At 42.4% G+C, this 15,443-nt stretch overlaps 1 protein-coding gene across 6 annotated transcripts in view; it reads right to left on the bottom strand.

Moving 5' to 3' along the window:
* Positions 1–15,443, bottom strand: part of ncor1 (nuclear receptor corepressor 1) — a 52,379-nt gene that overhangs the window by 6,455 nt on the left and 30,481 nt on the right. For 3 of the 6 annotated variants that reach the window (XM_041050809.1, XM_041050811.1, XM_041050815.1), the window contains exons 18-35: positions 13,405–13,541; positions 13,217–13,310; positions 10,830–11,277; positions 10,593–10,716; positions 10,002–10,179; positions 9,148–9,315; positions 6,403–6,572; positions 4,865–4,979; positions 4,131–4,216; positions 3,805–3,973; positions 3,588–3,713; positions 3,415–3,498; positions 3,066–3,316; positions 2,626–2,935; positions 2,085–2,312; positions 1,651–1,851; positions 1,053–1,202; positions 87–296 (exon numbers count right to left, since the gene is read on the bottom strand). In XM_041050809.1, coding sequence (XP_040906743.1) covers positions 87–296; positions 1,053–1,202; positions 1,651–1,851; positions 2,085–2,312; positions 2,626–2,935; positions 3,066–3,316; positions 3,415–3,498; positions 3,588–3,713; positions 3,805–3,973; positions 4,131–4,216; positions 4,865–4,979; positions 6,403–6,572; positions 9,148–9,315; positions 10,002–10,179; positions 10,593–10,716; positions 10,830–11,277; positions 13,217–13,310; positions 13,405–13,541 — 3,249 coding nt within the window. The remainder of the gene's footprint in view (positions 1–86; positions 297–1,052; positions 1,203–1,650; positions 1,852–2,084; positions 2,313–2,625; positions 2,936–3,065; positions 3,317–3,414; positions 3,499–3,587; positions 3,714–3,804; positions 3,974–4,130; positions 4,217–4,864; positions 4,980–6,402; positions 6,573–9,147; positions 9,316–10,001; positions 10,180–10,592; positions 10,717–10,829; positions 11,278–13,216; positions 13,311–13,404; positions 13,542–15,443) is intronic. The other 3 variants (XM_041050812.1, XM_041050813.1, XM_041050814.1) reach the window with 3 other exon arrangements.

Raw genomic sequence — 15,443 nt, 5'->3', positions numbered from 1 at the left:
TTAAAAGGATAAAAACATAATTAGTATGACTATAGATTTTCACAACATCAGCTATTTTTATTTTATACAGCAACAAAACAACTCACCTCCGCGGATGTATTCACTGGATCGCTCCCGGTCCCGCTCTCGTTCTCGCATTTCCCGCTCCCGCTCCCGCTCCCGTTCCCTCTCCCTCTCCCGCTGCTCCCTTTCCCTCTCCTTTTCCCTCTCTTTCTCCTGCTGCTCCCGGTCACGCTCCCTCTCCCGTTCCCTCTCTGCACTGGCAGCAGCAGCAGCAGCAAGATGGGCTGGGTGACCTGAGGAGAACAATAACAAACACCAAAGACTCAGAGTCACGTCATCTCAGCAGAGTGGATCAGAGCCTTGCTGAGGAGTTCTGGATCTATCACAGCACAATCGTGCTGATGTTACGTCCCAGGAATATTGCCATATTTACCACGTGAGATGAAACCTTGAGTGCAACAGACCACACAGGGTTCTACAGTGCTGCAGCTTTAGTTGAATTGAACTGTGTCAAATTTGAAACAGGATCAAATTAAGATTAAGAGATCATCTTAATCTTAATCTGGGAGTAACACAAAAAGATCATTTTTCATTGTGACTGAGCTCATCGCCATTTTTTATCACCACATTTATAAATAAATGTGGTGAGTTTAGATGTTATGACAAAAAAACAAAAAAAACAAGACATTACAGTTTCAGCTGCAGATGCAAAAAAAAAAAAGAGAGTTAAACTTAACAGTTAAATGAATTTCACATTTCAATCCTATATTTTTATTCCCCTAAAATGATCTGGAGCACAACCTCTCTTCTTTATATTGAAATAACAAAACATTTTATTGCCGTGGAACAGTCAGTGTGGTGAGAAATCCTTCCCAGGATGGCAGCAGTAAGATTCAACCTGATCTGTGACTGGACAGGTATAACTGACCTTTGACACCTCAGGCCAGTGCAGGGCTGCACTCTTACAGAGGTGTGAGGGAACATGGAGATCGTGGCAAGGAAGATAAGGGAACACGGGGTGTAGGCATAGGGAGGGGAGGGGTCCTCACCTGGCGATATGGAGGTTGGGTTGAAAGCCCTAGGAGGGAAAGGGGGCTGAGCTCCAGGGAGGTAGGCGATGCGTTCCAAAGTGGGAGTACCTGTTCCCCCAGGGTGAGGCAACAGGATAGTTGGAGGCATCTGGGCTAGATCAATAATCCCTTTTACAGACAGAAGCAAAGGGCCAGCGGTGAACAACAAGAACCAATTCATCAATTTCTGAATGTACGAACACCGTATACACTTAGCTGTAACCCATCACCTTCCTCTGTTAGTGCTCCCAAATACAGATTGATCAGTAAGCAACAGGGCTGCAAAGAGAGTGGAATAGTGGTCAACTTGTAAGAGGCAACCACTCAGCAAAGGGAGATTTGGATGACCATACCCACTTGGTAAATTGAGTTTTAGTAGTCGTAGCCGAATCAGTTGCAGCCCCAATATAAAGAGCAAATCAGCAAAATTTGACAAGGTCATTTGCTTCTGGGCGTCTGGAAAAGGTAGCCACTACTTCACAAGCACACAATCTGCATACTACAGCCCCTCCCGCCCCTGGCTTCTCCCCTGCCTGCTGTGGCAGGTGAGAGAGGGTCAGCTGGTGGAGGGCCGTACCTCGTGATCCAGCTGCGTAAGGGATAGCGACTTGCTGTTCCCGTGGTGACAACCCCCGGGCCATGTCAGGCCGAGGAATGACTTGCATCTGCTGGGAAGTGATATAATCGTTGAGGATGGTCTGCCGCGTGTTCTCCATGGTGTACAGCTGGTAGGTGTTGTGGTAGTTTGTTGGGGACGGCTGCCTGGAGAACATGAAGGCTGTAGCAGAGAACAGGAGGAAAAACAAACCAAAACAAAACAAAACATATGAACAGAAGGCTCACAGATACTGATCGCAACTGCTGACGTCAATAGCTGAAAAAGATCCTGGACATGTAATGCCTATGAATTAGAGGGCCAGAGCTGCTTTCGTCAATTTACTCAGAATCAAGGCTATTATTACTCTGTTTGGAGTTATGGTGGAAAGAGAGGAAAGGGTTTAAACACGGTACCAGGATCCAGCACTCTGTGGAAGGCCAGGGTGGGGTCGAGATGTGGAGGCAGGTGGGCTCTGTACACTTCCCCAGGAACGACGGGCCGGTGGTGGGGGTCGAAGGGGCTGTGAGAGGCTACAGGGTCACCACCTGACACTGGGGACTTGGCTGGGACACTGTCCCTCTGTGTCGGGGTCATGGCACTCTTCCTTTCATGTGCGGCAGATTTTGCAGAGCTCATACCACCTTTGTAGGAGAGAGGAACCCACATGGCTCATTTACTTATTTAATGCTTAGTTAAACAACAGCTTAAAATCATCTCATGACAGTGTTAGGAGCCAAAATCCGAAATAAAATTTCACCCTACGCCCTCTGCAGTGGGTACACATTACGTATAACTCCTAATATGCTTATTCTGGCAAATAAGATGATCTGGCTTAGCAAGATAACTGTCTAATTCAATTTAGTCTAACGCTATAATTGCTGTAATTATAGTGCTATACAAGTAATGAATGGTTGAGAACTTGTAGTCCACGAATAAAATGATTATGGAATATACCCTCAGAAGCACGTCCCAGCATGGGTGATCCCCTGGATACGGGATTGGTGCTGTAGTTGACAGGGGTCCTGCGAGCATTGGCGTCCTCATACATGCCCGGGCTAAGCTGAGATTTGTTAGCCTCCTGGTGTGTGGAGCGCAGGACAGAGGTGGTGGAGTTGACCACAGAAGTGTGACGCACTGCCTTGCTCTCCTCGTATTTGGCTCGTTCCATGGCCTCGAGCTGGGGCATGCTGTGGGGAAGCTTAGAGGGACTGGTGATTAGGGACTTGACGTTGTGTTTGATGGTCGGCTGGTTGAGGGAGTGCATCTGGTAAATGGAGGGAAAAACAGGTCACCAATTCAATATTATCACTGACTACATGCACTGTGTATACTGGTTGATGTTGCATATTCAATGCCGACATGTCTGCAGTCTTTTAAAACTCAGAGTGTCTTACCTGAGATATGGAGCCCTCCATAACCCTCCTGTCTGACATGTCAGGAGTCTTGCAGATGTCCTGGCCAGACTGGTCTTGCCGGGGGATTTCATGAATGGAGCGTCCCATCTCTTTGATAGTATTCACTCCCTCATAAGGCTTGCCTTTGCCTATACCACCTTCAAAGGACCGGATCGGTGGGCTCTCTCGCTTTATCTGTTTTCCATATTTCATGGCATCTTCGTAAGTCTCTGCAGCGGTCCTAGGCGTTCCTGGAAACGTATGAAAAGTATGTCAGCCTTTCTCCTTATTTCATGCTACTAGAAACAGAGCGATTTGTGGAAATATGACGAGCTTTACGATTTGCTACCTTGCATGATGGATCCAGCGATCAATGGTCTATCCTTAGCATCTCCATGGATACCTTCTCTAGGCAAGGCTCTGCTAATTAACCCTGAGAAACAAATATGCTCCATCACCCTCCTGATACATAACAAACAAACCAGGACACATACTGAACACACAGTGTCACACAAGCAGTACCCTCGAATGGAGCTCCTTCCCTGCCAGAGTGTCCCCTGCCTATGGGTCCCTCCATCATGTCGTAAGTGCGTTTCATGTCATGGCCTGTTCTGGGGCTGCGGGTGTTTTCCCTGGGGTTCTTGATAGCTTTTGAACATAAAAATTAAAGGTCATGTTCATGTGCTTGGTGAAGAAATACACAACAGTTTTTTGATATATCAATAATCAAAGCACCTACCATCAAAGGAGAGGATGTGACCACTCTTGCCCTCATAAATGACATGACCTTTAGCCAGCTGTTCTCCTCTGGCCTTGTCTGAGATGCTCAGGTCTTCCGTGGCCAGCTTTGTGATTGTGCCCTTCAGGAGGTCAGCAGCAATGCTGGACTGGGGCAGGGCTGGTGTGCCCTAGTTTAGAAAAAAGCAAAGATATAATCCAACATAAAGAGTGATACACACACCCCTAAATAAATAAAGACCAATGAAAAAGTCTATCTTCCTGTGTGTCATTTAGCCATTCACAGCTTCTATCATACAATTACCCTTAAAAAGCAAAAAGAACTACCTGAGTGATTGATCCTCTGAAAGCCAGACCCTCGCCCACCTTTGCAGAGTTGCCTCTGCCATCCTGTATGGATGGAACTGCAGCTCCTGAGTAACAAAGAGAAGAAACAGCCAGTTAAGCTGTGTGTGGTCAGTGTCATCTAGTGGAGTTGAACCAAAAGCTGGATTTTCTCTGGATTTTTTTACTTCAGCGGTCACAGTTTGAAGATCGGCACAGTAAGTGCAGCAGCTCAAGTTCAGTGACAGTGAATGTACCGCTTCACAAACAGTTGAGGCAACCTGGGCTGGCGAAATTCAGGTGATCTCAGATTAAAGGGATGTTCTAACTGCCATGTTCTGTCTTTACTTACGGATGAATGAATTTTCACATTTTTATTTCTGAGTTATCACATAAACTGGCAAAAAGCATGCGGCTGATTTTAAGTGCACCATTAATTATGCATCTATTTTTTAATATGTTTGAACACTGACTTGCTAAAAGTCCATTATACAATAAAAACTCACTTTAGCAAAATGTTATGATGTAGCAAGATAAAGCCTTACGGCCTGCAAAGTATAATAATCCCTCAGAGGTGTCATTAAGCGAGGTGGAGTTGGTACTTAACATCTGTCTAAAGCTGCACACAGGCCTGCTCTTGTTTTTATGCCGCGTTTGGTTTTATCCGAACGGTGTCATATCGGTTTGTACTGCACAATGACAAAATAGCATAGTAATGTGACCGTCTGCTTTCCTACCAGGTTTGCTGGGATCCTGCTGCCGAGGCAGACCCAGAGAGATGGAGCCCACAGTGCTCTTAGTCCCCTCTGGCCCATAGACCCCGTGGGGCGGCAAGTATGTGCCAGGAGTTCCCTGGAAAAGCAGGGACAAAGAACATATTTCAAGGTGGGGTCAAGTGATGTTGATGATCTGTTATGTGTTTGTGTTACAGTTATTCATTTATAAACTGTGGCATGTGATAACATCAATAAACAAATCATAAACACTTTATTTTCCTGACTAATACACCTTTCCCAACGGTCCGGTGAACCAGGATATACCTGTGTTGACTGTTACCAAGTGGTCACACAGTAAGCACGATGACACAAAGGCCACCTGTCCCTTTTCTGTGGAGCTGAGCTACCAAGAAAACTGAGCTCATGTAATGACAGTCAGTAATCTGTACACTGGAAAAAATAGCACAAAGCGCACATTTTAACCGTCTCTTTATCCCCTACAAACATACATTTGTTTCATCAATAACAATGCTTACTGACAAGTTTAAAATACAGTACTTAACAAATTTATTAGACCACCTGTCATAAAAACGAGAAAATAGATAAATATTTTAGAAATCTTTCAAAAACTTGTTTAAAACTAAAAATGTTATTGTTATTTATTTGGCAAATAACACACAGAAACAACTAAATAGTCAGTTTTCACACATAATAACCGAAAAAAAAAAGACTTTTTTTCTTTTTTTTTGGTAAAACAGTAAATCTGAAAATTCATGGATAAAAATAATAATTATATTTTAGTATTAAAAATATAATTTCAGTTAAAGAGCTTCTACATACTGGTGTATTAACCATTACAGAAACATAAAAAATGATTTTGGTAATTAATTTACAGCAGCTGTAGCATAAACCTTAAACTGGGTGGTGGTCTAATACATTTGTTAAGCACTGTAGGTGTGAAATTGATTACAGCTTGAAATTACTTGAAATGTGTTATGAGAGACTGAAAAATTAAAGGTCAACAAAATTATACTTAAAGAAAACCTGCATCTATTGTTGACTTGCATCCATCTGTGTGTCCATGACCTAATCTAAATTATAGATTTTTTTCAGACGCATTTACTTTTCTAAAACTGTGTGATGTCTCCTCCTGGCTCAAAGTCTCCAAGATACTCAATATTCAGAATATCAGCCGAGTTGCTTGTTGTACGAACCCAGCATTTGTCTGAACCTTTGAACCTAACAAAGTCTGACTGATTCAACCCAACAAAATCTTCCTCTTGATGTTTATGGTTGAGATCTGAGTTACACTCTGCTTCACTGTTTTAATTTAGTAAAAGACTAACCCCAATCATTTAACTACAGCCCCCTAGGTCAATTTTTTGGGAGAGAATAACTTGATGAAAGTGATGAAAGATGAAATTGACGATTAAGTAATTACATTTGACAACAGTGGTTTGATTACAGTTTGCTGTGAATAGCACTTAATGTAGAAGAGTGTTGCTCAACTGGGGCAATCCCACCAGTCGACCAATGCCATCATCTCCCTGGTGTCTTACCTGGGAGATGGAGCCTCCTTGGATGAAGGAGGGCTTGTCCGCGGGCTTGGTGGTTGGAATGAGTGGAGGAGGAGAGGGAATGTTGGGATGTCGACCCTTTCTGCCGCTTAATGTCATACGGACTCCATCTGGCATACTCTGGACCAGCTGGTTGGGGGCAGGGTGGAGGACTGTTGGGAATATAATAAAGGACAAAAAAAACAAAAAAACAAGTATAATATAAGCAATACACACCTGATTACCAGCCAACATTTAGGCATTAAATATGTACATAAACAAAGAAGTCACAAAATATCAGCTCACACAGTAACCTAAACCGGCCCTTAAATGTCTTCTGACTGCCAGACACCACAGCTCCAACCCACCCAACATACGCCTTCCATTAAGATTCATTTCCCATCAGAGATGCATTATAAAATATTTAGTTTCATTCTGACAGACTCCAGTGAGTGGTGAAGTAAGCACTGAAGACCTCAGTTAATAGCCTGTTCCTCATCCTGAGGTAACCTTGGCCCATGCCTGCTGTCTGCTTCACCATCTCCTGGGAAAGCTGAGTAGACAAAATGGATCATAGCACACCAACACACACACATAAACACAGAGAGAGAGTGACCGGGAGTAACCTCCCTGCAGGGAGTGTGCCTCATGCTCTGCACTCTACAAAATCAAAAATGCAAATGTTTGTATGAGAGTTCCTACAGTGGACATGGACGTCATCATCCTGATGGCTCATACAGGGACAGATAAGAAAACAAGCCACTCTATGACGAATTTATAAATCCCTGTTGCAGGGAGTCTGCATGTCAAACATTAACATTCATGCTACAGCTCACCATCAGGGACAACAACCTAATTTGTCAGGACATAAGAAATATGTTTGTTCCAAATAACAAACAAGAGAAGCTATTGTTGCAGTCCAACATTAGTAAAAGTCCAAATGCCACCTCCACATCAAAAAGAGCTGCAGGCACACAAGGAAAATTTTCATTGCACCCCAATTTGCCTTCTTTAAGCAGAAACAAGCCTTTACTGCTGTCCCTGAACCATAATTCTGTAAACATAGTAAATGAAAGCAGGGTGTGTGAAATACTGAATAACTCCTAAATTCTTGAAAATATCTGATAATTGTCCACCTTATATAGCTTTCAGTCACAACAGCAATAAAAGATACAGAATTAAAAACTCCAGTAAACACATAGTAAATGAGCCAAGCTGAGCTGCTGATCATCCCTAACAAAGTTAAATTTACTTGTCTGATTCAAAGATTCTGAACTCATTATAACCACTTACAGAGCATTTCTAAAATAATAATGTAATACACTTAGCCAGTGTCCCTCTGCAAAAATGTCAAACACAAGTAAATATAAAAATTGATTTGATTTGATGACAAGGGTCTCATTAAAGCTCGGGGCTTAACAGTGTGAGTATTGTTCATTCACCAACAATAAGAAGCACACTACCTCTGCCAGTATAAAACTGGCAGAGGTATTTCTAGTCATGTGTGTTTGTTTATGCAGTGAGCTATAACATCAGAGCTGTTTATTTATCTATGTATGAGTTCTCTGTTCATTACAGCAGCTATATTGTTATTGTCATAGTTATAGACATAGCTCCATGTACATGCATGTTATTCTGTGTTACCTGCGATTTCGCATTTTATTTATTTTTATTTTATCACACAGCTGCAAAATCTTTTTATGTTGAATATGGTTATGACTTTTGCTTTATATTTATTCTAAGTTACTGTGACCTAAATTGGTAGGTGAGTACAAGGGCCAAGATTAAGGGTCAAAGCCATGTGCTGGTGTTATCTTTGTGCACTGCTGGTCAGGCCAAAAAATTTCTGATTCATGCTCTTGATGTCTTCACTGCAGTTATAAAATCACCAACCTACTCCAGAATGTGAACCAGAGAGAGCTGGCTCATGATTGTTTGACCTCTATAAGGACATAGACACACAAGGATCCAGATTCTGTGTAGCCTAAAAAACTTATATCCATAATTCTACCCACTATAAAAGTGTCGGTACGAAACTAAACAAAAACCCAACACATACAAGGAGCTTGGCTCTTATTTAACAGTGCTCCACCCAAGAACCTATTAATAAATAAACATCAGCTTTGCCTTTAACTGAGAAGACTATTCAGACAACGACACATTCTCTGAATAATACTACAACAAAATCACTGATCAATGTAGAACCTCTCTGATTCCAAAATCCTTGAGAGAAACTGGCAGAGGTTTCAAAATGTACCTCTTATGTTGGGTAAACATTGACTAAATACATCCTGTACATGGTATAGAACCAATGTGGGTACATATACCTTTGGACAAGGGGAAGTTCAACCTGACTTATCTAATGCACAAGTGCTCTGAAACACTGCCAAACCCCAACTCACAATAGGATTAAAATCTCCACAACAGTCCTTCTCTGCAATAAGATTAGAGATAATTATGCAACTGTACATAAAGATATAAAAACGGGCTATTTATAATAGACTGTAGGAGAGTAAAATTCAGATATAAAAAACATCTGACTGAAATATAAGAGTGGCTAAAACACAAATTATACTGTATTTCAGTCAAAAATATATATTCTGCGGCCAACAGTCAACAGTGTGCCTCCATTGTCAAACACAAAAGACTCAGTGGGATTCAGGCGAGGCTACTTTATATCAGCAAAGGAAGGGAGGAGGCAAGAAGGGAGGGGATGGGGGGGGGGGGGGTGAAGATGTGTGCTTTTACCTGGCGGCACACTGTAGCGGGAGGCACTGGGGGCGTTGGGGTCAGGCTGGGGTGAGGACTTGCTCAGCTCCCTGGGAGAGAGTCTGTAGGGAGAGCCTGGCCGACCAGACTGGGCCTCCTGGTCCAGCGCCAACTTCATGTCATAAGGCATGTAGGATAAGAGCTTACCTGCAGTGCACAGGCATAAGGACAAAGGGAAAACAACCACTATTAAAACAAGAACTCAATGCCAGCGAGCATTGAGCTGACCTAGAATGGACGGGCCTCGACAATTAACGCCGCCACCTGGACAGACGTCCGCTGAAACCTATGTAATAAATACCCTGGTGTCAAAGCTCAGCAGCTTATTGACAGCTGCCCTACTCTTCACAGCACTTGAGCTAAAAGGTGCTAAAAGCTTTGCCAAAAAAATCAAGCCATAATGCAGTCTGCCTAGTGACTTTACGGCTCTCCCTTCTGAAGCTGAACACCTGAACCACAGTCCTCTTCTTTCGAAGACAACTCCGGAGGCACACCATCCCACGCTTCTGCTTCCAGTTTGCATCAAATGTAAAACAGGGTCACTAACTAACTTTTTTGTCTTGGCTCAGACTGAACCACACAGTTCAGATCACCTTCAAACAATTCCTTTTGCACAAAAATGCTTATGCTGATGATGCTGCTGCTGTAACATAACAATTTTGCCAATTTTGCTATCATCTACCTATCTATCAATCTATCTATGAATGGGGCCTAGAATATGCATTAGCTATAAATAGTCCATTGCTGGTAGCAACAGGGAACAAGGCTGACAGAGCGATGAACAGGAAGGAGAAGAGATGAGGACAGAATGAGGATGGTTTTTGCTCCCTTACCGTCTCTGTCTAGTATGGTGGGGCTGCGGGTGTTGAAAGGGTTTCTGCGATCCAGATCTCCTTGATCCTGCCTCTGCTTGTCCTCCTGGTGCGCAGACTCATGCACTGCTTTAATCTGGTGCTGCAACATGGCGAAACCGCTGATGGGCACACCACCAGGGGTAAAAGCACCAGGCACCTAGATAAGTTAAGGTGGGAAAAGTTGATGATGAGTTGAATTGTGTGAACTAGGTGAGATACTGACAGATTTGTCTGAGGGCTGATGCACTGTAAAGGCAGTACTGACCAAACATCAAATAAAAAAAATGATTCTCTGCATATCTTTAGCATTCAAAATATATAAGACACATTTGATGAACAAAAAACCAAGAATACATACATCTTACACTTAAATAAAGACCTCGGTAAATGATGCAGATCTACAGATCAGAAAACAGGTAACACCAGAAGGACAGCACAGGCTGGAAGAACAAACACCTATAATTTCTGATCTTACCACATCGCTCATAATGACTGATGTGTGGGTATGTGCTCAACCTGCTGCCTGCCTCTGTACCATTCTAAATGGATCGATGTGAAACTGTGACTAACCATGGGTGGGATGGCAGCTGCCCTCTGTTGCAGCTGCTGGATGTTGAGCTGGGTTTGCTTGGGTGAGGGCACCAGCACCGAGCCTGGAGGGCTGAGCAACGAAGGCTTTTCCATGGAGAATATTCTGCAGTGGCACAAGGCAAAACGTATCAGTAACACTCACTTCCTGTTTGTGTAGATTACAGTTATGTTCACACAACATAAGAGCATGAAGTCAGTGTTTATGAAAAAACACACCTCTGTCTTTCAGGCTCTGCTTCCACATCCTCGTCAGCACTGCAGGTGGCGCTGGAGTCATTATCTGAATGGAGATCCCTCTGCATCTCGCCGTGATCTCCCTTTTCTCCCTTCTCCTTGATCTCAGGCTCCATCTTAACCTGAACCTCTCCAGTTTTCATGTCCACATCCTGAGGTTCGGTTTTGGGATGTACCGAGCCTGCGTAGGGAGCCACCCTGGCCTTTTCCTCCTGGGATCCAGTCTCACTCTCTGGGCTTTTCTCTTCCTTGACACAGAGTTCCCCGTATGAGGGCTCTGGGGGCTTTCCATTGCTGGCTTGACCTTTGTCCTGGTCAGAGCACTGAGCATCTCCTCCAGCGCTGTCTGCCCTCTTGGAGTCACCAGACTTTGAGGAGTCAGCCTGAGGGGGGGAGGGGGCACTCTCTGTATCAGAGCTGTTATCACCACCTGAGGAAGCATGACAAGATGAATTAGTGCATGTCAAGGAATGCATGAAACACACTGCAAGTCACAAGGCTTTTTAAAAAAAGTGTATGTTCATTTAAAAATAAAGCACAACACAGAGAAAATAATTATGAAAATGAAAATAAATGTAGACTGGTCACAACATAAATCTACATACTGGGGTGATTTATCATACAGGGAAGCCTTACTTGTGAGACCAAGTGTATCATGAAGGTGGAACAAGTAATCAACGAATAACCCAAAAACTGGACCCATGGCCACCATCACACAGGCTTCATGTGTACTAATAAACACATGGACGACCCCACATAAACATCAGCTGCCAGTGGTGTTCAACCCTGGATGGAGAATCTAATGCAGCAATCTGTGAGACCAACTAATATCTGCTCACTTGTTCCAAAATGCTAGTGAGAGATAACAGCCACCCTAAACTGATTATGAAACCAAGTTACCTTCACTTCATCCCTTTATGCCTCGTACATTTCTTTCCTACCCATCTGCAATTTATCCATTGTCACTTTTTCCTTCAGCACAGGCATAATTGCCAGTTTCAATCATTTAATGATCTTGCTTTTTACCAGTGAAGTATGCTTGTGCAAAGACCAAGGCCTCAAAGATAAAAAAAAAAAACAAAAAGCCTTTCAAGATACAAACAAACCCTGTTTTCTTTACACTTGATTTAAGGCATCTCAAATACCAACTTATAGACACACAATATGTCGAACAAGATACTGAACAAACTGAAAATTTTAAGTGATATAAAACATTAATTCATATCTGAAAATCATACACCCTTAAGACAGACACTGCGTATAAAATCTGCCTGCCTCTGTTGGTTTGCGTATTGTCTACCACTGCAGTTGTTGCTATGGTGATGGTAGTCCAGATGCTATGTCTATGCAAAAACAATTTGCAGATGCATTGAATGTATCAAAACTAAATCACATAAGCACCATTACTAAACATCCAAATGGCAATAATCACAATGTTTGTAAGTACACTTTAATAGAGATGCACTAATACTTCTTGTGGCTTTATGTATAACCGTATAACGTGAGATCTGCAGCCTGCAGATCACCAAGGCCTCTGCAGAACAGTTTGGGTTTCCGTGAGACGAGGAGAAAGTCAAACAAACATGACTGAAAACCTTGTGACCTCCTGCTGTCGCTACTGCTATCTTGTGAACTGGAGGTTTGCTAAGCATGACCACTTTCCAACAAAAAGGACATTAAATCATTTCATTGTGCAAACAGCAAAATGTTGATTTTACAAACCAGTAATATTCTGTGTTGATCTACGGTGTCTTTTTCACAGTGAGCTGCCCTCACCATATAATGTCAGTAAAGATAAAGACTTCTGGAGAGGAGGGAGGCGTGCGGACAGGCAGGCTTGCTGGATCAAACAAGAGAACCAGCACTTTGTGTTCAAAGAGCAGGCTTTCTTGAGTCTTCAAAGCCAAGAACTGTTATGCAACAGGCGCCCATAAAGTCAGAATTAGTTCATATCTTTTATCTCTTCCTCTTTTTTTCCATTTGATCCATTTCCCCCCTCTCATTAAAACTAGTCAGTGGAGACCAAGCACATTGCCATCAACTCAAATGAAATCCTTGAGTGACAATTCAGAGGGCATTTTGGATCAGGCTTCCCCTCCTTGCACTGTACTTATCACTACATTCTCTCTCTCTCCTTACTCTCTTTACTTAATGCTTGGTAACATCAGGCACAAACTTTACGACTCATGGGCAAGGACAAAAAAAAAAAAGGGATACAAAAACTTATCAGCCTGCTGACTGTCCTTCACCCAGGTTGTCCTAGGACCTTAGATAAACAGGAAGAAAAGTCCAAAACGAGTGTGTTTGAGTTCCTGTGTGTCTGTGTGTTCAACAGTGAGCGCATGCTTTCTATCATCCATCTCTCTGACCTTCACTGTCATCCGCGTTGTCCTCATCATCATCAGGTGATGCTGTGGCTAGACCTTCACCTTGAGACCTATCAGCACGAGCCCGCCGTGTATCCTGGGAAACACATAGAGTCTTGCATTCATACATTATAGTTACAACAGTTCAATGATAGACCGTAACAGAAAGTAGAGGAAAACAAATGTCTTACCTGCTTATGCTGCTGGAGCAGGTTGTCCAGGTTGTGACGTCTCTTGTAATTGAAATAGAAGTTCTTGCACTGCGCCTCACTTTTGGTGCCCACCATTTTGGCAATAGCTGTCCAGTTTCGCCCATGCTCAACTAGCCCTGGTGCAGGACAGAGAGACAATTGAGCATTAAAAATCGGCTGCCTTTTAATGCTTGACAGACTAGTAAGGCTGAAATCGCTTGTCATGTGCTATATTATATAGCTAATGCTATATTAAGCCTCTGACTAATTAAAATTACTTTATGCACTGTATTCTGCTTTAGGTATTGAAGAGGCACAGCAGAGTTCAGCAGCCATGCCATCAAATCCTGATTTGACACATACTCTGATGTTAAATCATTTTCACATTTCCAGTTATTGCTTTGTGCTGTATCAGAGCCATGATTATGATTCAAAATGATGATCTCAGTAAATTCTTAGTAGTCTTGCTTTACAATCAAAAACTGCAGCAGTTATTGTTACTAAGGGCGAACCTTTGGTATTGCTGCAAAATGACTGCATACTCCTGGGGGTCCCTGTTGCTATGGCTTGTTGTAGGTCATCCCCATCCCGATTAACACTGAGCTGAGCACACAATCAGCTTTGATGATCTTGCTAAACTCTGAAACTACTCTGCCAAGCTTCAGTGAACTGGAAGACTGCCATTTACCTTTGACATTAGGGCATCTCTTCTCTAAATCCTGTGACCCCCTGTGACCTCCCCTCCCTCCCAGCCCCACTGAGGTGAGGGATACTGGCTGCTTGACAAATCACCACAGAGCTAAACACAAAGCCACATTACTTTTCCACTTAAATGAGGGAATGAGGGCATTGGGACTGTTGAAAGTGACTCATGTCTTATTTAGAGTTATTAAAACATGCAGACAATCCAAAAACATCCGGCAGGATGGGCTTCTGTATTTTATAGTATACAGTAGAGGTTACCTATACTGAAACACCCAATACACACAGGTTAAGATACGTACTCTCTCAGATCTCCGAGTAGCTCCTGCATGCAACACTCACTGTCAGCATGACCTTCCAAATAACCTCCACTGTTAAAGTGTGCTCCTAAAAGTTTCACAGCATAACTGAGCACTGCACACAACACATTAAATAAGAGATATTTCACATGCTGTTGCACCCAGATCTTCATTTAAGTGTTTTAAGATTAATTTACCCTTGGTTCCCAACCATCTTTACCACTGTCTCATGACAGTAGACAGAACTGACAGAGAAATAAGTGAAAGTGAAATGGTCAGACATTTAACTTTTTCCAATTCTACCAGCTATGAGTAAGCCTGCTGTTCTTTCATTTCTGAATCTGCATAAACCAACCAGAAATAACATGGTATATCAGTATTTTAGTATACTACTTCTGCAAACATCCTTGACTAAAGAGCTAAGACATCTAAGAACATCTTAATTTTAAAATGTTTGGTTTGGTAGGCACATTATAATTATTGTAAATATTATAAGGAATAACTCACAAGCTAATGCAACAGCCCTGCACTAAAAGCCCATCTTTATGAAGCTTATCTCATTAAATTTTTGTTGTGACAGAAGAGTTGAGTAATTCTTTTGGTGGGCCTGTATGTATGTACGTGTATTATACTTTTGGGTTTTCTGATTATTTGTTGTATATTTATAATGTACTTGCAGCAAACCAGGGAAATAACAATGACCAGTAAGTTTAAAAAAAACAACAAAAAAAAAAAACCAAATGCAGGATTAGGCTGTAATATGTGAGCTCGATATTACAAGATCCTGTCTGATCTGATTTGCTTGATCTATTACATTTCTGACTTGGTTAAGTTAACAATAAGTTTGTTACTGACCACTGAAATCAATGATGTCAATGTTCTATAAAAGTTCAATCAGACTGCAGATATTAATTTATACCAACTACAATAATGAACTGTTCTTTGCCATTTCTCTTCAATGAGATGAGTTGTTTCTTCCCCTCATGGAACACGTCTGACACCGAGGCCTGAGATGTGTTTAGCCTTGTATTAACACAG

This window comes from Toxotes jaculatrix, chromosome 12, assembly GCF_017976425.1.
Source record: "Toxotes jaculatrix isolate fToxJac2 chromosome 12, fToxJac2.pri, whole genome shotgun sequence".
Lineage (NCBI taxonomy): Eukaryota > Metazoa > Chordata > Actinopteri > Toxotidae > Toxotes > Toxotes jaculatrix.
The sequence above is the reverse complement of the archived record's forward strand: the minus strand, read 5'-3'. Positions and strand labels throughout refer to the sequence as shown.